Raw genomic sequence first — 23,600 nt, 5'->3', positions numbered from 1 at the left:
CCACCCACCACTTGAATCTTTATAGTAGACTAAGATATCCAGAGAGTTGAAATGGTGATCTCTTACCTTCCCTGTCACTCTTCTTTGTGTACACAATTCAGAGATTTACATGCTAACAATCTAGTTTTTGACTGGTGCATCTAGTAAGCTTTCCTGGTCTCTATGGTGCCATCCATTGGAGGCCAAAAGGTAGCTGTGGACTTGAGCACTTTTGCCCTGTTCCTATGGCAGCTCCTGCAACTAGCCACTCTCTGTTGTGTTGGTGTTGCTTCTTAGAAGCTCCCTGTGTGACACATTTGCATCATACATGTTTAAACTTCGGTGGTCCGGATACACCACAGAGCTGCCCAAAGTCAAGGCTTTAAGTGAGGCATGATAGATGTGCTTTTTTTTTTTTTAAATATCCCAGATGAAATCTGTTCATTGATTAGTAATGTAAATGAACACAGGGGAAGAGAAAACAGGAAATGGGGAACAAAACCAAACAGAGCCAATTACTGGACAGCAACCAAATCCCTCCCCCAATCCTACCATTTCTTTGTGAAGTTCTCTATAACAGCCCCTTAGTGCCTAGCTCCTAATGAAACAAAGCCTAATCACACTTCACTGTAATCACATAAAATTACAAATGATATTTAAATTAAGAAAATTGAATAATGATCAAACTAGATGTGATACTGGAATATCCGTGATGGGATCTTTAACGGACAGTTAATGATCAAAGATTTCAGTTTTTCACGGCTGGTAACATCATTAGGGTTAGTAGAATCTTTCGGGATCAAGTGCCGTGTTCTACTAGAGAAAGTTTTCCTTCCAGACGTTTCGTTCTCAGCTGCGGAGAACATCCTCAGTGGCGTTGCAGCCGGAGCAGGCGCTCAGACCTTCTTGGCTGCTGTGCATTGAGAGGGGACAGTTAATGCTTTAACCTGGTCTATGAACCTTGAGTGATAGGGGATTCAAACAGAATTCTGCAGCTGAGAGTGTCAGGGGAGTGAAAGGTAAGAATAACAGTTGAGTGTGAAGGAGAATTAAGCAGAATGGGAGGATATAGAAGGATCTTGAGTTAGGGAAGTGGGACAGGTGGCCCTAACCTGAGGAAATAGATCCTGGTATTTAGGAGGTGCTGCCCACCAAGTAGTTAAAAAAGGAATAATGGAAAATTGTATGAATGTTAAATATCTTTGAGACAAAGAAGCTTATGGATCTTGTGGATCTTCTAACAAAAATAACTTGTGGATCTTCTAACAAAAATCTGTAACTTGTGGATCTTCTAATAAAAATCTGTAATCTTTCATTGAAATCTGCCTCCGTTCCTGAGGATTGGAAGGTAGCAAATGTCACCCCCATCTTTAAAAAGGGTTCCAGAGGAGATCCGGGAAATTACAGGCCAGTCAGTCTGACTTCAATACCGGGAAAGTTGGTGGAAAGCATTATCAAGGAGAGAATGAGTAGGCACATTGATGAACACGAATTATTGAGGAAGGCTCAGCATGGGTTCTGTAAGGGAAGATCTTGCCTCACTAAGCTGTTACATTTCTTTGAGGGGGTGAACAAACATGTGGACAAAGGAGACCTGATAGATGTTGTTTACCTTGACTTCCAGAAAGCTTTTGATAAAGTTCCTCATCAAAGGCTCCTTAGAAAGCTTGAGAGTCATGGAGTAAAAGGACAGGTCCTCTTGTGGATCAAAAACTGGCTGAGTAATAGGAAGCAGAGAGTGAGTATAAATGGGCAGTCTTCGCAGTGGAGGACGGTAAGCAGTGGGGTGCCACAGGGCTCAGTACTGGGTCCCATGCTCTTTAACTTGTTCATAAATGATTTAGAGTTGGGAGTGAGTAGTGAAGTGGCCAAGTTTGCGGATGACACTAAATTGTTCAGGGTGGTGAGAACCAGAGAGGATTGTGAGGAACTCCAAAGGGATCTGTTGAGGCTAGGTGAGTGGGCGTCAACTTGGCAGATGCGGTTCAATGTGGCCAAGTGCAAAGTAATGCACATTGGGGCCAAGAATCCCAGCTACAAATACAAGTTGATGGGGTGTGAACTGGCAGAGACTGACCAAGAGAGAGATCTTGGGGTCGTGGTAGATAACTCACTGAAAATGTCAAGACAGTGTGCGTTTGCAATAAAAAAGGCCAACGCCATGCTGAGAATTATTAGGAAGGGAATTGAAAATAAATCAGCCAGTATCATAATGCCCCTGTATAAATCGATGGTGCGGTCTCATTTGGAGTACTGTGTGCAGTTCTGGTCGCCGCACCTCAAAAAGGATATTATAGCATTGGAGAAAGTCCAGAAAAGGGCAACTAGAATGATTAAAGGGCTGGAACACTTTCCCTATGAAGAAAGGTTGAAACGCTTGGGACTCTTTAGCTTGGAGAAACGTCGACTGCGGGGTGACATGATAGAGGTTTACAAGATAATGCATGGGATGGAGAAAGTAGAGAAAGAAGTACTTTTCTCCCTTTCTCACAATACAAGAACTCGTGGGCATTCGATGAAATTGCTGAGCAGACAAGTTAAAACAGATAAAAGGAAGTACTTCTTCACCCAAAGGTTGATTAACATGTGGAATTCACTGCCACAGGAGATGCTGGCGGCCACAAGCATAGCCACCTTCAAGAGAAGTTTAGATAAAAATATGGAGCAGAGGTCTATCAGTGGCTATTAGCCACAGTGTGTGTGTGTGTGTGTGTGTGTATATAAAATTTTTGCCACTGTGTGACACAGAGTGTTGGATTGGATGGGCCATTGGCCTGATCTAACAATGCTTCTCTTATGTTTATTTATTTAAGCAGAAACTGCCAAGGAATCTCTCTCCTCAGTTTTAAAGACCTATTTGTATAACAAAGCAGCTACTTGTTTATGACCATGTATTGTACGTATTTATACAAAGTTACCTCATTCCTGTTGCCTGTTCACCTTCAGGAGTCTTAAACCTGATACCTACCTGACAATTTCCCCTTAAAATTGAAATAAAGCAAGGGGGGGCGGGTTTCCATTTTGAATTACCATCAGACTCTTGTGTGCCATTATCCGACAAAGACAGATGAATGATTTTAGTCAGTCCTTCAATTCTTTGGGCTGGGTCAGCATAAACATTTAGATACCTGAGTGGGGCTGACAGAGAAACAAAGAAGAAAGAAAAGGGTCTGCTCAATCGGTAAAAGCAGAAACATTACAGGCTCTGCCTGTCAAGATCGACTAATAACGACTTAAGACTGGGGGATCATCGCCTAAGCAATAGGCCCTGTTGAAATCATAATGGATCCACTGCTGCTAATGTTCTACCTTAGTTGCTTCCCTTCCCCCCTTTTCTTATTTTGATTTGTAACTGGGGTGAAGGAACTAGTCGGCGCCTTCTCAGGGCCTGAGGTGGGAGGAAGCCTTGCATAACAATTCAAGAGCATTTGCTAGCTATCGCCTGAGAAAGTATCTAGGAGTGATGTGTGAATGTTCCCTCCTGTAACCCCCCCCCCCGCGTAGGAATGTTTTTGAAGTGTATCTTAAAACCCATGTATCAATGTATTGGTTTCATTCTTAGCAAGCTAGAGGCTTGCTCCAGAGTACCGGTTATCAATAAATGAAGACTTAGTATCAACTTTGACTCATTCTTGAATCCGTCGACTTGACACTGGCCTCATTTCTTTTTTAAAAAAACACATAAAATCTGTGCTGGGCAATAAATGAGGTCAGATCTGATTGGGAAGGGAATGCTAACTAATTAGAACAAACCCATCCATGTTATTGTTAGCCATTGATGGAACAAAACAAAACAAAAAGATTAGCAAAACTTCACATAATGCAAAATGTTAAGTCCCTGTCTCCCTAGATGGAACAAAACATACTGATGCTTTCTGTTATCCTTATATTTTAAAAAGAAAGAGGATTTGATCACTGCTGTCCTAGAATTGTGACTGTTTTGACCATTAAAAAAAATGTACAGGCACCAAAGGATGAATGTGCCTGCTCTTTTTGATTCTTCGCTGTTTTCCAAAAAGAACCACAGCAGGCCACTATATAAAACCAAATTTATGAAACATTAGGTAATCTACATTTAATGACCACTTTTTATTTTCATTTAAACTGAATATGCATTTTGACTATATCAAGATATATTCAAAACATGGACTTTCTTACCATTTACATCTTTAACTAGCTCATTAACCTGAAAAACTGCAAGGGAACTAGGGCCCAAAGTCCCTTTATAGTCATACTTCACCTATAACAAGCCCAGCTATCAAATCCCAAAAGTTAATTACAATTTATCCAGGGACCATGGTACTCTTAAAATAACAATTCATTTTGGGATTGTATACAAACACTTTACCAAGAGATCAATTACATCTTTAGCACACATATAGTTCATGATAAAGTATAATTTGTATTGAACAGGCATTGCCTTTCAGAACTATGATAAGCACATGACTTCAGAATTCAGTCATCTTCCCAAAGTAAGAACCTATTTCTTTATATTTGAAGGACAAAAAGGATCAGTATCCAGCCTTCTCATTATATAGATCTTTGGTCCCCAAAAATGCTTTGTTTGGGAAGGTAGCTAATGCTAAAACGACCCCTCAGCCTATAGGTATCTGTGTTGAATTTACGTTTAGAAGCTAAATAGTAACTCGGAGGAATCTAAAACTACCTTCACAGATAGGCATTATTTTTCTAACTAGCATTCAGGCTGCCTTGTTGCCAGGATATATTAGAACATTCATATGTTAGAACAAAAGCATCAAGCTCACCAGCACATAAAAGGACCAACAATTTTTTAAAGCTTTCATGAGGCAAAGCTCATTTCATTGGAAACCATTGTATGTTAATGTAGAGTATCCAGCAGAACCAAGGAGTTCTTTCCTTTGACATTGGGATCTATGATTGAGTAACTCACAGAAGTCTATTAAGAGCTAGTAAGAGTCTATATGTAAAAAAGGGAGTGATCTGATTGGTTCTTAATGGATTGGTTGGGGGAAGAATTGGTTGGGGGAAGAATGGTCAGGAATGGCTGGAAGAGAAAGAAGGAAAAAATGCTTTAATGGAGAAGGCCCATAGAGAATTAGCATCAATTGATGAAATAGAAATGCAATAGTTTAAAGTTTATTCTGTCTACATGCATTTCATTATCATATAGTAGTTAGTTTTAAACCTAAGGAGACTGGCTAATGTGTATTGCTCATTTTATTTTCCTTTTGTTTGCTACTCATTTTTAGGGATGGAAACAACCCACAAAAATGCAGTTCAATTCATGCAGTTCAATTTGCAAGCCATGAATTGAACCATGAACCGAAACTACCATTTATGAACTAGTTTGTTCGGTTTGTGACCCTGCATATGCCATTGAAAGTGACCACAGTCCCTTTAAATGGGGTTTGCAGAAAGCTCCCCTCAAAAAACACTGATCAGCTGTTTTGTGCTGCCTTCTGCTGCCTCTTTAAAGTTTAAAAGGACTGCAAAAGACAGCACAAAACAACTGCAGGGATGGGAGCACCTCCCTGCCCCCCCCCCCAAAAGAGCTGCACATCTGGGAGCACCTCACTACACCACAGCTCTTTCAGGCTGCCTTCAGTTTCTTTAAACTTTAAAAGGGCAGTACAAGGTAATACAAAACAGCTGATGGGTGGGGACTGCCTTCCCCACTCATTGGCTGCTTTGGGCTCTCTTCTGCAGTACTTTTCAAGTTAAAAGGAACTGAAGAAGACAGCACCAAACAACTGATGGGTGGCAGGGTGTGCTGTTTTTGAGGCTGTTTTTGGCCCATCAGCAACTGAATAAAGGTTAATTTGTCAACTAAATCAAGAAAGAAAGGGAGGAAATGCAGTCTCCTCCCTGTATTTGAATTTAATAGGAAAGATTCCCAAGGCATCCACTGCATCCAGGGTAAGCTTGAGTTGGTGACCAGAAAAAGGCTGGAGTTCCTACTCTGCAGAAGAGCCATTAAAAAAAAAATAGAGTTTTTAATTTCCAGAGGAACTACAGTGCCACTTCTTTATAAGTCTATGGTGTGTTGGTGAATCTTTAAAATATGTTATTTATTTCAAGGAGATTATGAAAGAAAACTGGAAAGGTGATGTAGCAGAACCAGGGAGCTGGTTCAGTCTGGTAAATACCACATTTTGTATAATAGAAGAGAGTACCTGTGCAATCCATTTTGTCACAGAACTTATACAGCCTACCAAGTAATTAGAGCAACCTTTGAATGAAATACAATTATATATATTCCACAAAAAGGAGGAGGAGGAGAAATTTGTATGGTAGATTTTAAGCTTGCAAATTATTTAACCCACTTCGTCATGCATACTTACAACGATCTCTAAAGTTAGATCAGTATTACTGTCACTACATTGTAGATTGGATGAGAGATAATTTGCTTGTTTAATGCCACCTTGTAAATTCAAAACATACATAAAATTTGAACTTGTAATTTATCAGTTCTCATCCCAGGGTTATAGTTCCTTAACAAAACTGAAGGCATAGATACAATTCCTAAAATGAAAATGGAAAAAAGTCTTTAATAATATTTCTAAGTTTGGGGGAAAAGGTAATGCATCATTGTGAAGTGGCAAAGACCATGGTGTTGTGGAGGGGCCCTGAGAATAGCTGCTATGTGGAAATAATGGAAGAAAGTTTTGATACATAAGGAAATGGAGTAATCAAGTCTTCAACTCAAACCAGATGGCAGAATTATGTTCAAGAGCACAAGTTCCATAATGCTAAAAATATCATAAATATCCTCTTTTAATATTTGCATTATTCAGGTCAGACATCATGCCTTTGCCCTCCTCTGACAATCAAACGTCTTTCACAGAGTGCATCCTGCTGGGATTTATCAATATCAAGCAAGGAAAGATTTTCCTCTTTGTTTTCTTGCTCACATTGTATACTATCTGCTTCTTAGGGAACTCATTCTTAATCACTGTGGTACTCCTAAATCAGACTCTTCACACACCTATGTATTTCTTTCTTGGCAACCTCTCTTTCTTAGATATCTGTTACATTTCTGTGACTGTACCCAAAATGCTAGCAGGTCTTTGGACTGAATCTCCAAGCATTTCCTTCCTGGGTTGTGCAGCACAGATGTATTTTTTTGTCACCTTAGTGGGCACTGAGGGTTTCCTTCTGGCCTCTATGGCTTTGGACCGTTACTTTGCCATATGTTGCCCACTTGCTTACACCAGTCTCATGAATAAATGGATTTGTTTGCAGCTGTCTGTGATATCCTGGATTTGTGGGTTTCTCAATGGTCGTTTTCGCACTCACCTTAATCAGCAGCGACGACCCTCTTCACCGCTCAGGATCTGCACGGATTTCGCACTAATTGCCGCGGAGCACTCAGAAGAGCCGGAAAGTCCCGGCGCTTTTGCGGCATTTCCTGAAACTGGTTTTTGGCGGTTTCCGTTTGCGCCGCAAAAGCGCCGGGACTTTCCAGCTCTTCTGGGTGCTTCGCGGCAATTAGTGCGAAATCCGCGCAGATCCTGCGCGGTGAAGAGGGTCGTCGCTGCTGATTAAGGTGAGTGCGAAAACGACCAATGCTTCTCTTCACACAACCCTCACATTCCACCTGTTTTTCTGCCAGTCTAATAAGATTAATCATTTCTTCTGTGACATCCCTCCATTGCTGAGTATTTCATGTTCAGACACATCAGTAAATGAAGTTGCCCTTCTCACAATAGGTGTCTTTGTAGGACTTAGCCCTTTTTTCTTTACTCTGTTCTCATATGCTTTCATCCTTCATGCCATTTTGAGTAACCAGCAGAAAGGGAAGAGTCACAAAGCAATTTCAACATGTGTATCTCACCTGACAGTTGTTATTTTATTCTATGGCTCCAGCATATTTACATATGTCCGCCCTACTTCTAGCTACTCACTAGAAAGAGACCAGTTTGTGGGAGTTTTATACAGTGTCTTAACACCAACACTCAATCTACTCATCTACAGTCTACGGAACAAGGAAGTGAAACTGGCAATGAGGAAACTGAGTAGTGCTAGGCCATTTTCTTGTGGAATTTAGGATCCCTCTGAAAAATGGAGCTTAATTATGACTCCCAAGCTGTGTGCTGAGATTGTGGTACCTTTCATATCCCTTTTACATGAGATCTTTAACCTGCATTAGCTTCTATGGTTGCCAATCCCCAGATGACCTCAGGATCATCAGAAAATGGGGAGCGGGAGGGAAATATCTGCTGGGCACTCCATTATTCCCTATAGAGACTGATTCTCATAGGGTATAATGGATAATTGATCTGTGAGTATCTGAAGCTCGGGGGGGGGGGTTGTTGTTTTAGATAGAGGCACCAAATTTGCAGCAAGGCATTCAATGCCTCTTCTCAAAACACCTGTCAAGTTTCAAAAGTATTGGACCAGGGGGCCCAATTCTATGAGCCCCAAAAGTGGGTGCCCCTATCCTTCATTATTTCTAATGGAGGAAAGGCATTTAAAAGATGTGCAGTCCCTTTAAATGTGATGGCCAGAACTCCCTTTGGAGTTCATTTATGCTTGCTCCTGGCTCCACCCCCAAAGTCTCCTGGCTCTACCCGCAAAGTCCTCAGATATTTCTCGAACTGGACCTGGCAACCCTATTAGATTCTGAAGGCAAATAATTTTTTTCAAGGTTTTTCAAGGTTTAAATGGTAAAACCTCGTTTTGCTTCTGAAGCCAAACAAATTTTTTTTTTTAAGTAAATGCAGCAGATGGTGATAGAAAGTGCCATCACATTGGGACTGACTTACAACAACCCCATAGGGTTTTAAAGCAAGAGACAAACAGAGGTGGTTTTCCGTTGTTTGCATTGGACTCCCTTGGTGGTCTCCCATCCAAGTACTATCAAGGGCTGACCCTGCCTAGCTTCCAAGAACTGATGAGATCAGGTTAGCCTGCATTTTCTATGTCAGGGTCCTTCTATAGTTAATAGAGCTTTAATCCCGTTTCTCTAAAACTGGTTTTGTTTTTGTTGTTGTTGTTGCACTTTATCTTAAAAGTATGTGATTCCTAAAAAAAAAATCCATGTGCCTTCAGAAATCAAGCTGGGTTAAAAAGCCAAAAAAAATGAACCCAAGTAATCTGACTATTGTGTATAGGGGAGGTGCTGAATGTCACGTAATTAAAATTGTATGAAAACAAATTTCAGGAGTATCTCCTGTGTCTTGTCTTTTTGATATCCTTTCAGCTTACCATTGACAAATACTTAGCTCTGATTTCATTCCCAGCAGCCTGTTATTGGAAAAGGCAGTACTTCACACTGAATTCTTTATTCTCATACCAGCCTTGGTCTACTGCTGTTCCTTACTGAATTGCAGTGTTTGACCCCTGCAGTGAAACCTTGTCATACATATTTACTTCTTATCTACCTTCAGGGCCAGCCCTAGACTATCTGGCACCCTAGGCAAGGCTAACTTCTGGTGCCCCTCCCCACTGATAACCAACTTTCAAAAACAGATGGATTGTGGGAATAAATGAAAAGCACAAAACTTGGAATTGCTCCTTGACCTGGATAGCCAAGGCAAGCTTCATCTTATTAGATCTCAGAAGCTAAGCAGGGGTGACTCTGGCAAGTATTTGGATGGGACACCTCCTTGAAATAACAAAGTTGGGAGGTCAGGGAGGGACTTCTGGAGGTGACCCTGTCTATTGCTCCATACAGTTTAGTAATCCAAATTCCCATCAGTGCCTCAGCAGAGTTCATGGTTAAAGTCTCAGAAACACCCTGGGTGTTCTGGAATTCTGTGACATCTTTCTGTCTCCAAAGGTGGACCATCCTAATCAGTCAGTTAGCTACCATTACTGGGAGCCAAGACTAACCAAACTTTTAGCAGAAAATAATATTGCCAGTTCGCAAGAAACCTGCTTATTATAAAAAATAAACCCACAGTGTCATTTTTTTTTTGTGAAACACCATTTAATGTATAGTAATTATTCAGCTATTTTTATAAATGGTTCCCAGCCCCATGACCATATTAGAGTGCGATTATGTACCTGCATCAAAGACCATAGAAGACCCTGGAAGGCCTCAGCATAGCAAAGGAAATAGCAAAGGAAAGGAAACGTTCCCTGTGCAAGCATCAGTCGTTTCCGACTCTGGGGTGATGTTGCTTTCACAACATTTTCACAGCAGACTTTTTACAGGGTGGTTTGCCACTGCCTTCCCCAGTCTTTTACACTTTCCCCCCAGCAAGCTGTGTACTCATTTTACTGACCTTGGAAGAATGGAAGGCTGAGTCAACCTTGGGCCAGCTACCTAAACTAGCTTTCACTGGGATAGAACTCAGGTCGTGAGCAGAGAGTTCAGATCACAGTACTGCAGTACTGCTGTTTACCACTCATAAGACTATATTAAATAAACTAATGGGCCTCGTTCAGTATAAAGGAGCTTCATAGGAGATTCCAACTCGCATCCCATCTGAGTCTCAGTTTTCCTACTTGTATCAGCAATTCAATGCATATCTAGGGTCAGCAAACTAATTTAAAGACTCAGTAATGCTGACGCATAACAGGGTTGGCGAATGCACTCTCTAGGTTGCAGTAAAGGTAAAGGTAGTCCCCTGTGCAAGCACCAATTCCAAATGCTAGTCTCCACCAGGAAAGGAAAGGCCACCTGTGCAAGCACCAGTCATTTCCGACTCTGGGGTGATGCTGCTTTCACAGCATTTTCACGGCAGACTTTTTATGGGGTGGTTTGCCATTGCCTTCCCCAGTCATCTACTCTTTCCTCTCAGCAAGCTGGGTATTCATTTTACCGACCTTGGAAGAATGGAAGGCTGAGTCAACCTTGAGCCAGCTACCTGAACCAGCTTCTGCTGGGATCAAACTCAGGTCGTGAGCAGAGGGCTCCGACTGCAGTACTGCAGCTTTATCATCAGGCATCTATCCTTCCTCATCCACGGTGGCCAGTTCAGAAAGATTAGGATACTCTTTACCCATTGTGTGCTAATTTTGAGAAAAATGTAAGTGGGATGACAAACTATGGAGGGATAAACCAATGATTCCCCCCCCCCCAAGTTGGAATAAAGAGGCGGGCACAATTAGATTGGTGAAACTATGGGCCGAACTGCGCAAAGGCCAGGGCCAGGGGTCTCCTCAGACCGCTCCCCTGCCTTTTTCAGTGGACAAGAGACCCAGCCCCCCAGCTGGAGCTGTGTGTCACAGCTCCCGTCAAGCAGGCCTAGCAGGGAGGCTCGCACCAGAGGGCCCAGACACCAGACGCGAGTCTCAGCAAAAGGCACCCATCCAATCGAGTCTCCAGGACAGTCTGCATTCACACACCTAGGGTCACCAATACCCAAAGGTTGATCCTGCCAGATCCCTAACTCCCCAAAAGGGGGGAGGCTAACCGGTCCTCCCCAGGCTGCATAAACCCCGTAAAACCTGCCACAACTAGGGCCAAGTCTCTACTTAGGGCTTAGCACCCACCAAAAGACCCAAAGCCGACACAAGCCCTTGCCAAAGATCCCTCAGGAAAAGCATATTACCCTTTTCTGAGAGATGCACCCCATCACCTCTGTAGAGGTCAGGATGTTCCGTAGAAATATCCGGATGGGGCAAATAGTGGCCCAAACCACCCTCCAACACCTTGCGAATCTCCTTATTTGCTCTGTAACGAGCCCTCTCAATCCCCGCTGGATTCCAAGCACAGCGCCACACCAAGCACGGAATCATGGCTGACCACACTATAATGGTATCGGGCCATCTCTTCCTAATGTACTTGAAATCATCTCGGGCTTGCAAGATCAAAGCCTGGCCTTTAATCAGCCCGAGATCATTCCCCCCCCCCAAGGTGAATAACTAAAACCTGAGGAGGAGGGCTCGCACACCCATGAAACAAAAGCAGGAGCAAACCGGGCCACTGAAGACCCTGGCGCCCCTGCCATTCGACTGTAACATATTTGCTTGCCCCCTGCTGCCCTACCCCAGGCCAATTTCCAAATGGACCAAACTGACCCTGCGGCCACATCCAATTGTTCTGCTGCCCCAAACCCAAAGTTGAGGGAGCCCATGAACTACCCGATGTAGCACCAGCCCCATTAGGAGTGGCAGATCCCCAAGCCCCCCAGGGCCACACAGGCCCAGTGTAAGGCAACGAACCATCCCCTGACTTACCAGGAGCTAAAGCAGGCACCAACGCTGGCCCAGCACCGAGCACACTGGACGACGGGCCTGTTCCCACATCCAAGCCAACAAGCCCTACAGCTCCTCCAGTCATAGTCACAGCAGACCTGCCCTCCAAAATAGACGAACGGGTCAGTATACCTGCCTGTAAGGCCCGCATAGGAAGCCACCCCTTCTTAGGCATTTGAGAAGGTGGAAACCCAGATGCCCACTCCAGGGCCTGCAGCCTCTAAAAAATGACAGCATTCACATCATCCTCACCCACCTCATCAGAAGACGAGGGGGGCGGAGGACGCTTCTGGGGCGGCTTAGGAACCTTATGAGCAGGCTGTTTCCCCTTTGATTTTCCACTACCTTTATGCCCTGACATACTCATAAATTACAGCACCAGTCAAAATTAAAGGGAGAATGTACTGCTCTGAGGCAGCTAACCACTCTGTGACAAGGGGCGAGTCACAAACCCACAAAACCTTTCAATTATCTTATTAGGAAAAAAGGGGGCCAGAAAATCACCCCTAAAATGGCCACCGCCTCACTAAGTCTTAATATGGCTGCCGCCTCCATAAATTCTAAAATGGCTGCTGCCTCTCTAAATCCTAAAATGGCCACCAAGAAAAAGGGACAAGGGAGAAGAACCCAGCAAAAATGGCCGCCAAGCCCCAGAAAAAAACAGCCATTCAGGTGCCTACAACATGGCCAAACTGCTCCCCCACTAGCAACCACCTCAGTCTTTCTTAAAATGACCGGCAAGGCCACAACAAGGAAGCTCCCCAACGCTCCAAAAAGCAGAAGTCGCAGGGGAAAAATGTTGCCCCTCACAAACCAGGCAACCTCTCCCCGCCCCTATCAACCACGATGGGCTGAAGCACAAGGCCAGCAGCCGTTATAGTGCAAAGGAGAAGGGACGATTATTAAAAAAGGCAAGCCTAAACTGGTCCCATGACGCTCTCAAACCGGCTCCGATCCGACGCAAACAGCCTAATCCACCCCCGGTGCAAGCCAGGAGCGTGAAAGCACGCTCCCTACTGACCAAGCACCAGAAGAGGACTAATAAGCAGGGGAGCGGAGGCTTCCGAAAAAGCACGGAAGCCCCGCCCCCTCAAGATGCGCTGAAAGTGCGCCGAAGTGTCTGCTCTCCCTCCCGGGGGGGGGGGGGCAAAATCTCCCCGGCAGCCACGTCGCGATGCAGCGGGCTGCCGGAGGCTCCGATCTCTCTCACACATTAATCCCTTCTTTGAGCCACCTATGCTGAAATAAACCATAGCATCCTGTAGCAATGAGTGCCACAGCTGTGCTTCACAAGGAAGTACTTCCTTTCTACAGTCGGAAACCTAGTCATGATATTGGCTTTACAGTTTGCCTGATTTCCCTTAAAGAATGCACAGATAAATTTTTCAGTTCTCAAGAAGCCTCATACTGAGCTGTAGCCGATGTGAAATTGCTGTTGGAGACGCTCTGCGTCCCCTTTTTAAAAATTATGTAAAGAATCTATATAATTGAATCAATATTGGTCCCAGGTCTGATGAAGACTGGAAAGAAACAAGTACTTAATCGATTGGCTTGTCACCACACTACTTTGGGACTTGAATGTACATGTTTTGGACATTTGGACTGGTTTCTATATATTTCTTAGTAAATTGGTCACTAGCTTGTATTTTTTGTTGTCTTATCAAAAATATAGATGGCTGGCACTTAAGAAAGCTTGTGGGTGCCGCAGACTGGAACTGGCCATTTCATGTGTAGCTTTATCAGATTTTGGACTAGGGTCATGCAAACTATAATTTCACTTACACTCCATTCTGAAAACTTGACGAGTAGAAAAAGATGCTGGCTCCTCCCAGTCATCTTGGGATTCTGGGGTACAACCTTTGTTTCCACTGGCAATTTGAAGAAAGATGTTGGTCTCCATTATAAAATTATAAATTTTGCAATGGAATTCTTGCTTTTTCTGGCCTCCACTTACAACAGGACTGCAGCAAGTCAAGGATTGAAATTCACTCAAGTTGTGGTGCTATATAGCACATATTGAAAAAATACCTATTTTTGTACAGCATTGGTGATCGCACTGATGGCAGCATGTTCAACCTGAGGCGACTAAAGGCTCACTCCAAGACAATGGAAAAACTCATCCGAGAGCTACTATTTGCTGATGATGCTGCACTCGTCTCCCACTCGGTATCAGCTCTGCAGCATATGACGTCCTGCTTTGCAGAGGCTGCCAAGCTATTCGGCCTAGAAGTTAGTCTGAAGAAGACAGAAGTTCTCCACCAGCCTGCACCCCAGGAAGATTTTCACCCTCCCTGCATCACTGTGGGTGAATCAGTTCTGAAGACAGTCCAGCAGTTCAGCTACCTAGGTTGCATCATCTCCTCAGATGCCAAGATCGACAAGGAGATTGACAACAGGCTGGCAAAGGCAAACCGTGCATTTGGCCGACTGCACAAAAGAGTGTGGAGCAACAAGCATCTGAAAAAAGGCACAAAGATCAATGTTTACAAAGCGGTTGTGATGACAACCCTCATCTACGGCTCCGAATTGTGGGTTTTATACCGTCATCACCTGCGACTCCTTGAGCGCTTTCATCAGCGCTGCCTTCGCACCATCCTCAGCATCCACTGGAGTGACTTTGTGACCAACACTGAAGTCCTCAAGCGGGCGGAGGTTACAAGCATCGAAGCACTGCTGTTGAAGACGCAGCTGCACTGGGCAGGGCATATTTCAGGATGGAAAACCACCGCCTTCCCAAGATTGCTCTGTATGGCGAACTTTCCACCGGCCATCGAAATAGAGGGGCACCAAAGAAGAGGTACAAGGACTCCTTGAAGAAATCCCTTGGCACCTGTCGCATCAACCATCACCAGTGGTCTGACCTAGCCTCAGATCGCAAAGCATGGAGGCACACCATCCACCAGGCTGTCTCTTCCTTTGAGAACGCACGCATAGCTGGTCTTGAGGACAAAAGGAGATTGAGGAAGAATCGCACTGCTACAGCACCAACCCCAAATCAGACTTTTCCCTGCAGCCACTGTGGCCGGATCTGCCTGTCCCGCATTGGTCTTGTCAGCCACCAGCGAGCCTGCAGCAGACGTGGACTACTGCACCCTTCTTAAATCTTCGTTCGCGAAGTCAAGCCGAGAGAGAGAGAGAGCGAGAGAGAGGGGGTGATTTTGTATAAATACTTTTGTATGAATTGAATTATCGGTGTCAGTAATTTGCAGCCGTGAGTCCTTCGTTTATTTTTTTTGTTCAGTCTTTCTATGGCTTCCTCTTGTTCTGTTGTAGTTTCAGGGAATTCCACTATGGTGGCTGTCATTTTAGTCCCCAGAACAGCACTCTCAAAATCTGTTTCACATTATCTTTGCATCTTTTGCATACAATAATGTTTTTCCATGAAACCAATTGACATTTTTGGATACCTTTATATCCATCAGGCATCTCCCTTTGTTCTCAATGGGCATTTTTGTTCTCAATTGGCATTTCTCTCATTCATTTTGGTACATCCTATCTTCAATTGGTGAATGCATAAACTTGTCTATTTTGGAATCCAGTAAAACAGAGCCTCTTTGTTGAATGTGCTTGACATTTGGATGAAAGTGTCAAGCATTGTATTTCTGTTCTGAATAGTAGTTGTTAGATTATTAAAATGTTACTAACCATAAATTAAACTTAAGCACATCAAAGTAATAGACCCCCCTTTTCTCCTTTCGCTTTCACTAACAAATGCAGGAATGTCCGCTTTGAAGATAAAGGCTCCTGGGACTCGTTCCCAGGCCAAGCAAGGTCTGGATCCAGGACGCGCCAACTGCAGTAGAGATAAGGGGGAGAGAGTGTGAATTTCACACGTGAATGTAGAATTGTTTAGAGAATGTAGGATTGTTTAGGAAACCTTTGATGTGCCATCTTAAAGCATGTAATTTACTGGGACAATGTATCAGTTCCAATACCTAGCTCGGCTGAGCCACATGGATTATCAATAAACCATACTTTGTTTCAAAATTCAAGGACTGGTTATTTTGAAATCGCATGCTTGACAGAAAGAGGATGTATTAACAGCTAATTTGGTGGTGTTACCTTGAATGACTGCTACCCCAGGATTGTCTGTCTTTAAAAATAACAATGTCTGTAGTGTATGTGTGTGTGTATGGAAACTTGTTTATTTTGAGATCCAGTAAAATGGAACTCTTCCGCTGAATCTGATTGAAAGATAGGGGGACTTGAGAGAAGAGGGAGCACTGTGCTCAGAGAACATTAAGTGGCATAATCTTCAGTGGCTGCAACTTCAGATCTTCAGATTGGCTATTGATGGGAAATCTACCCAGCATAAAGCTATCATGGTAAATCCCCACCATGACCAAGTCAGGATCCATAACTATAACAATGATTTTTTTAAAAAAAATATGTTATTTTTTTTACTGCATTGGCTCTCTGAACAAATTCAACAGAATGCTTTAAATTTAATTCGTTTCTAGCAGCCAACAGCATGCTGCTAGGCTGCTGGAACGTCTTTGCTTCCCTGGAAGGAAAGGGAGGACTTTTGTAGCCCATTTGGGCGTGCTTTTGAAGGGACAGGGCTTGCTGTGATAGCAGCACTATCTGCCCCCTACCTCAGTTTACAGGCTGAGATCTGTTATTATAGTTCAGCTGCCGCGATCAGGCCTCTGATAAGGCCCTGCAGCTGGCTGTTTCTCAGTGTTGGATTGGTGGTGTTTTGGAAGAGGAGCTCCATTTCATGGCCTGTTATTTCTTCCCTTTCTCCCCTCCCCATTCTCCTCCATCTAAGGATTTGAAAGTTTTCAGGGTGGTGGTGTTTTTCTGTGCACCATTCCCTTTTAGTTTGAGCAAGGGGGGGGGGGATTTTGTACGGGGCCAAAATTTGTTTTCTGGGCTGCTTCAGGCTGGGTCGGTCATATTTGCTTCTTCTTCATAAGGACAGAGACCATTTTAGAGGCAGTGGAGTGGAGGCCATTTTGGGGGTCTGCTTCAGTATAAGGCAGCTTCATATAGGCATCCAGTATCAGCTTCCGGTGGTTGTTCTTTGTGAAGGTGTAGACAGTCATTTTAAATGGTGCCTGGCAGCAGCCATTTCAGATCAGTTTCAGTGAATTCAAGGGCAACCATTTTTTAGGGGCATTTTGTTAGTTTTTATTTTTATCTCGGTTTGCAAAATGCCTGGGAAGAAAGGGTCGGGGAAGCCTAAAGGCAAGCAGCTGGCACCCAAGGCCCCTAAGGCCCTGCCAAAAAGGCCAGCCCCCTTTTCATCTTCTTCTGATGAGGAGGGCGATGATGGGGTTAATACAGCTATTCTGCAAAGGCTTTCAGCATTGGAAAAGGTGATGGGCATTCTTTCCTCACAGAGGTCAGGCTTAGGCTTGGTAAAAAAAAGGTGGTATTGCAGGCTACTATATTAACTAGGTTGTCCATCCTTGAGAGCAGGTCTGCAGGACTCTGCGCTAGAGGAGTCGAGTGCACCGGCGGTGCAGATGGAGGTGCAACTTTGTTTCCAGCGGATACCGGATAAGGGTCAGCACTGGTGCTGATTGGATCTGGGGGTAAGGCTGGGGGCACTACACAGTCATACATGGGGATGGCTTGGCTATGGGGTCCTTGGACCCCTACTTCTCAGGCGGTGCTAGGTGCTGCTGCTGGGACTTCAGGTACCTCTCCCTCCGTGGGCACTGGTCCACAGCAAGCCAACAGGCCAGTTTGGCCCCTATGGACCCTGGCCTGTGGCTGGTCAGCAAGGTATGCATGCCCCTTTTTGGGGGGATGGGGCTGTTCCCCTCAGTTTGGTGCTGCATATGGGTCGGTCCCATCTACTGCCATGCCTTTCGGGGATGTAGCGTTACCTTTAGGTGATCATTTGTTGCCTGCAACAAAGAATAAGATCCTAAAGGGTGAGTATGTTGACATTTTCTCCCTCCTCTTCCGTGAGTTGCAGAAGAAAGATAAAGAGGAGCTGGATGACAAAGAAAAAGAGAAATAGAAGAAGCGCAAAGTGGACCAGACTTGAGCCAATTGGCTGCCTGGTTTTTTTATATATGCTGGCATGGTTGCACGTGCCCTGCCTTGGTGGGCAGCTGCACTCATCCAGTATATGAATATAATTTATAAGGGGTACATGATGTTTAGCGGGGCTGCCTGGATTCAATATGATGAAGAATTCAGGATGAGGGCCGCGTTGTACCCTTCCCTTCAGTGTGATCGCATCCACCAGCAGTTGTGGCTTCAGGTCATGTCCCCAGCGTGACCAAATTGGAGTGACGGCTCTGACAGTGATCATTTGGTTGCTAGGACATCGGCTACTTCTTCTGCTTCATCATCCTCTTCTCGGAGTTCTGCAGGGCAGGTGGTTCAACCTCACTTGCTTTGCTGGGAGTTTGGCTCCCAAGGAGTGTGCAGCAGGAAAGCTTGTCAGTTCAAGCATGAATGCTCCATGTGTGGTGGCCCACACTCCTTTAGTAACTGCCCCAGAACCCGGCCACGTAAGGGCCAAAAGAGACAATGTGGGGGTGGAAGTACTCACCAAGCTGGAAAAGGAACCCAGTCCGATAAAGGTGGGACCTCTTGAGCAGTGGCTGTATAGGTACCTGCGAAGGGCTGATAGGGTTTACTTGTTAAATGGTTTCACGTTCAGTTTTAGAATTCCTTTTCAGGGTCCCCGGGTTACATTTTAGTCTGGGAACCTTAGTTCTGTTAAAAGTTTAGAGCATGTAGTTAAGGATAAGATTGCCAAGGAGTTAGCAGAAGGCAGGATTTTGGGCCCATTTCTTAATCCTCCAATGCCTAACCTTAGGGTTTCCCCCTTGGGAGTGGTGCCAAAGAAGGTGCCTGATGAATTTCATTTGATTCACCACCTTTCCTACCCCAAGGGTGTGTCAGTTAATGATGGGATTCCTGAGCATTTATGCCAACTTTATACCAACTTTGATCAGGCTGTGGACATAGTACGACGCTGTGGAAAAGGGGCAGAGGTGGCTAAATGCAATATTAAGTCTGCGTTTCACCTTCTACCTGTCCATCCGGCTGATTTTGAGCTTTTAGGATTTTCCTTTGAAGGGTAATTTTACGTGGACAGAGCTTTGCCAATGGGCTGTTCTGTCTCATGTGTGGCTTTTGAGTGTTTCAGCACATTTTTGGAATGGGCTGTTCATGAAAAAGTTGGATCTGAGGATGTTGTTTATTAGTTGGATGACAACCTCTGTGGGTTCTGCAGGGATTGGGTGTTGCGCATGGTTGCTGTCTGGCTTCATTGAGCTGGCTGCAGAACTGGGGATTCCGTTGGCACAGGAAAAACGGAAGGTCTGGCTCAAAAACTTATTTTTTTAGGGATTGAGCTGGATACCCTGGTACAATTGTCCAGAATTCCCATTTAAAAAGTGGAAGATTTGAGGAGTAGGAATAATTCCTTCCTTCTTAAGAAAACGGCCACATTGCTTGAGCTCTAGCAGCTGGTTGGGCATCTTAACTTTGCTTGCAAAGTGGTTGCTCCTGGACGAACTTTTCTTCGCCTGCCCCAACATAGAACACGGGTTACTAGCAGCATGAGGGAGGATTTAAGGGTATGGCAAGAATCTGTGGAGTCCTTTAATGGGGTTTCTTTTTGGAGAGACTACATGAGGCTTGAGGCAGAGCTTCAGGTCATTTCTGATGCTGCTGGGTCTTTAGGTTTTGGGGTTTATTTCTGTGGACATTGGTGCATGGACGCATGGCCGGAATCATGGGCTCAGGCAGGTTTGAACCTAGATTTAACATTTCTTGAGTTTTTTCCCATTCTTGTTGCAGTTTGGCAGTTGGGAAATTATATGGCCAATCGCACAATTCATTTTTGGTGCGATAATATGTCAGCGGTTCATGTCATTAATTCCCTTTCATACAAATCTCAAAGGGTTATGAAATTGGTGAGGGCCTTCACTCTGTGCTGTCTGCGGCTTAACATACTGTTTTTAGCCGAGCATGTTCCTGGGGTGAATAACAGGGTAGTTGACACTCTCTCTCATAAACAGATGGAGAGGTTTTGTCAGTTGGCCCCAGATGCCAATCGAGAGCCGGCGCCAATGCCCCAGGAGCTATGGCTGATTGGAGAGCCGAGGCCTGCAGAGCAATAGGCCTAGCCATTGCACCTAGCACCAGGAAGACTTATGAACGTGCTGTCCAGCAGTTTGAGGACTTTAGGGCTGAGGTAGGGTATCGTATTGTTTGGCTCCTCCCGGTGGAGCAGTTGCTCCACTACTGTGTTTTTCTAAAAGGTAAGGGATTGGCCATGCGATTCATTAAGGGATGCCTGTTTGCTCTGGCTTTTGCTAGCATGGCATTGGGATACAAGGAGGAAACAGCAGACTTTCGGCTGGAGGGATGGGCCAGAGAGGCTGGGACTAATCTCGATACTAGGAAGCCTATTTCTCCTCTGATTCTTAAGTGTTTGAAGGGGGTTTGGGACACCAAGGATGAGTTTTTGTTTTGTCAACTTAACGGCAGCCCACTGATAAAGCATCAGTTTTGGGCTGTGACTTCCCAGGCTTTAACTCAGCTGGGGTTATCTGGGGTACGGTTTGGTACCCACTCCATTAGAATTTGGGCAGCCTCTACAACTGCTGCCCTGGGATATCCTTCTTCCTCCATTCAGTGCCTGGGCTGTTGGCAGTCATCAGCCTATAGATCTTACGTTTGTCCTCTGCTCAGTTCCTAGCTTCGTTGTTTGTATTTGAGATATTATGGTTCTTGTTTCTAGTTTGACTGTTTTTTCTTTTTAGATGCTGTTGTTCCTGGCCAGAGGAGCCAAGTTCTCATCTGTGGACACAGCTACGTGTTTTGGGCTGCACATCAGGCTTGGAGAACTTTGGTCGGCTCTCAGCTGGGACTCAGCCAATATGTTACTGTCGAATGGCTGGGCCACTGGGGTCTTCAGTGGCCTGGCCTACTGTCATTGTTATTACATGGGAATTCAGGCCCTCCTCCTGAGGTTTTAATCATCCACCTGGGAGGGAATGCTCTAGGGCTAGTAAAAGGCAAGGCTTTGGTTTTGCAGGCCCGTGAGGATTTTTGGCACATTAGGGAGAGATGGCCCTGGACCACTAAACTTGATCAGCCATTATCCCCTGCCTGATTTGGCGTAGTGCTTGGGACCATGCAGGTATAGAGAGGGCCCATTATAAAGTTAACAAAGAAATTAGGAAGGCATTGGAAGGGGGGTTGAGCCACTTTCTGCCCCACCAGGATATTTCTATGAAATTTCCTGACCTCTACAGAGGGGATGGGATGCAACCCTCTGAGAAGGGTAACGTGCTTTTCTTGAGGGATCTTCGGCAAGGGCTGCGGGTGGCCTTGGGCCTCCCGGTGGGTGCTAAGCCCTAAGTAGAGACTTGGCCTTAGTAGTGGCAGGTTGTTAATGCGTTTATGGTTCTATATGGTGAAGGGAGGACCAGAAAGCATCCTACTTTTGGGGAGTTAGGAGTCTGGCAGGATCAACCTTAGGGTTTGATGACCTGGGGTGTGAGAATGCAGACCGTCCTGGAGGCTCGACTAGGAACTGATCCAATACAGGTTTATCCGAACCGGCAAATTTTAAGCTGGATGGCTGCCAAGTTTCCGGATAACGGAGAACCCACCAAAACTACTGAGGAGTCGAAGGTCCCACTGGGAGTCAGCATCGAGAGACGGAGAGGGGGGTCCCCGCTACATCATCACGCCACAGAAGTGGAAGCCCTGCACCTCGACCACGCTAATGGATGAGGCAGCAGGACGTTTTGGGAACCTGTTTACCGGGTTGGGAGACAGGGGAGAGGAGATCGGGGATGACCGGAACAGCGGGCCAATCGGAGACGAAGAAGGGTCCCCCAAAGGGGGAGAGGACATCCAGCTGCTGAGGAACGAGATGCGAATATGGGTGTGAGAAATTCGAAATGAGTTCCAAACGACCACAGTGCACATCACCTGTGAGGTGCAAAGGCAGCTAGACCAGATTCGGGAGCAGCTGTGACCCCCGCCAGGAGAATAGGAGCCGCGGCACGACCCGGACCAACCGGAGCCACAGCTGAATGAGCCAGCGGAACCCGCTGAACCAGCTGAACCGGCCGAGCCTGTCGAACCACCAGCCCCGATGGGGCCACCGCTGGCATCCCCGGAGCCTACCGCCCCACCGGCACCGGCACCCCCACCTACGTGGCCGGTGGCACCAATTGGGCTACAACCTCTGCTGCCCTGGGGCGGAGGCAGGGGACGGGGCCTAGACATCACGTTCGATGGCGACCCCGAGGAAGTGGAATACTTCACCATCCAGTGCAACAGCTACATGACCCATTGGGGAAACACCTTCCCAAATGAACCCAGCCGGGTGGATTACCTAGGGTCGAAGCTGAAGGGGGCGGCCAGGCGATGGTATGTAGGACTATACGAGAGTCGGGCCCCCGAACTGACTAATGTGGCTGGCTTTCTGCAAGTGATGCTGCAACAGTATGGGGACCCACTGCAAGAAATGAGAGCCCTAACCGCCCTGCTCGAGTTGCAACAGGGTTCAAAAACGGTGAGGGAGTACACCGCCAACTTTAGAACCCATTGCTCCAAAGTCTGAGGCTGGAACAAAAGGATGAAAGTTGAAGCCTACCAACAGGGTTTCAACACGAGCCTCCTCGATCGAGCCTTCCACAAAGCCTGACCAACAACCCTGGTGGGGTGGATACAGCTGGCGGGGGAGGTCGAGACCAACATGAAGCACATAGCCCTTCAACGACAGCAGCAGCAAGGATTGAAGGAGGGACGCGAGGCCAAATCGGGAGCGAAAGCCGAGCCTAAGAAAGCGATGACCCGGGCGGGGGGCTTCTAAGCCAACCCAGGGCTGGAGGTGCTTCCGATGTGGCGACCCGGGGCATCTGGCCGCCAACTGCCCAGAGAAGCCCCGAGGTTCCCCTCCAACTGAAACCGACCGCCGCGGGGCTGAAGAAGACGCCGGGGAAGCCCAAAGAACCTAGTCAGGGCAACGTCACCACATCCATGGCACTTGACGAGGATTCTATAATTACCAAGAACTCGGGAGAAGAATCGTGGAAGCTGGAGCCAGCGGGAAACGAGAGCAACCTGCACTGAAGGGTGCCGGGCGGCAGGTCATGGATTTGATGGCACCACTGCGGGTGAGGATAACAGGGGCCCTATTATTCGTGCCCAGTGACTTTGTTGAACCCAAAACTGAAGCGATTTATGCATGCCTGAGCCTTGGTTGACTCAGGCTGCACGAAATCATCACCCCCAGGCTAGTAGACGCCCTAGGGTTGGCTAGGACCCCCCTTCCCCACCCGATCCAGTTCGAGCAGATGGACAGGACTGCCATGAGGGGGGAACCTTGCACCGAAGAAACCCAAGGGTTACCGGTAAGAATAAAAGAACATTGGGAGGTGGAGATTTTCGTTATAGCCCCCTCCTTTTCATTCAATGTAGTAGTAGGGGTTGGTTGGTTGGCCCACCATCAACCAGACATACAGTGGGGGGTGCAAACGATAGACTTCACTGAC

The 23,600-nt window shown here is 45.8% G+C and overlaps 1 protein-coding gene across 1 annotated transcript; it reads left to right on the top strand.

Moving 5' to 3' along the window:
• The first annotated feature begins 6,765 nt into the window (after positions 1-6,765).
• LOC132583459 (olfactory receptor 5V1-like) lies at positions 6,766-21,988 on the top strand. Its single transcript, XM_060255095.1, has 4 exons — positions 6,766-7,235; positions 7,525-7,976; positions 12,094-12,246; positions 21,666-21,988. Exons 1-4 carry the CDS (start codon positions 6,766-6,768, stop codon positions 21,986-21,988), a joined length of 1,398 nt encoding a protein of 465 aa, XP_060111078.1.
• The last annotated feature ends 1,612 nt before the right edge of the window (positions 21,989-23,600 follow it).

The sequence above is a fragment of the Heteronotia binoei genome, chromosome 15, assembly GCF_032191835.1.
Source record: "Heteronotia binoei isolate CCM8104 ecotype False Entrance Well chromosome 15, APGP_CSIRO_Hbin_v1, whole genome shotgun sequence".
Lineage (NCBI taxonomy): Eukaryota > Metazoa > Chordata > Lepidosauria > Squamata > Gekkonidae > Heteronotia > Heteronotia binoei.
The sequence above is the reverse complement of the archived record's forward strand: the minus strand, read 5'-3'. Positions and strand labels throughout refer to the sequence as shown.

What these genes read in the sequence shown, in the direction of transcription:
- LOC132583459 (XM_060255095.1), top strand. Translation starts at nt 6,766, where the DNA reads ATGCCTTTGCCCTCCTCTGACAATCAAACGTCTTTCACAGAGTGCATC. An exon ending in TCCTGGATTTGTGGGTTTCT is followed by an intron (nt 7,236 to 7,524) that starts CAATGGTCGTTT and finishes TGCGAAAACGAC; the next exon opens with CAATGCTTCTCTTCACACAA. An exon ending in ACTGGCAATGAGGAAACTGA is followed by an intron (nt 7,977 to 12,093) that starts GTAGTGCTAGGC and finishes CTGACTTACCAG; the next exon opens with GAGCTAAAGCAGGCACCAAC.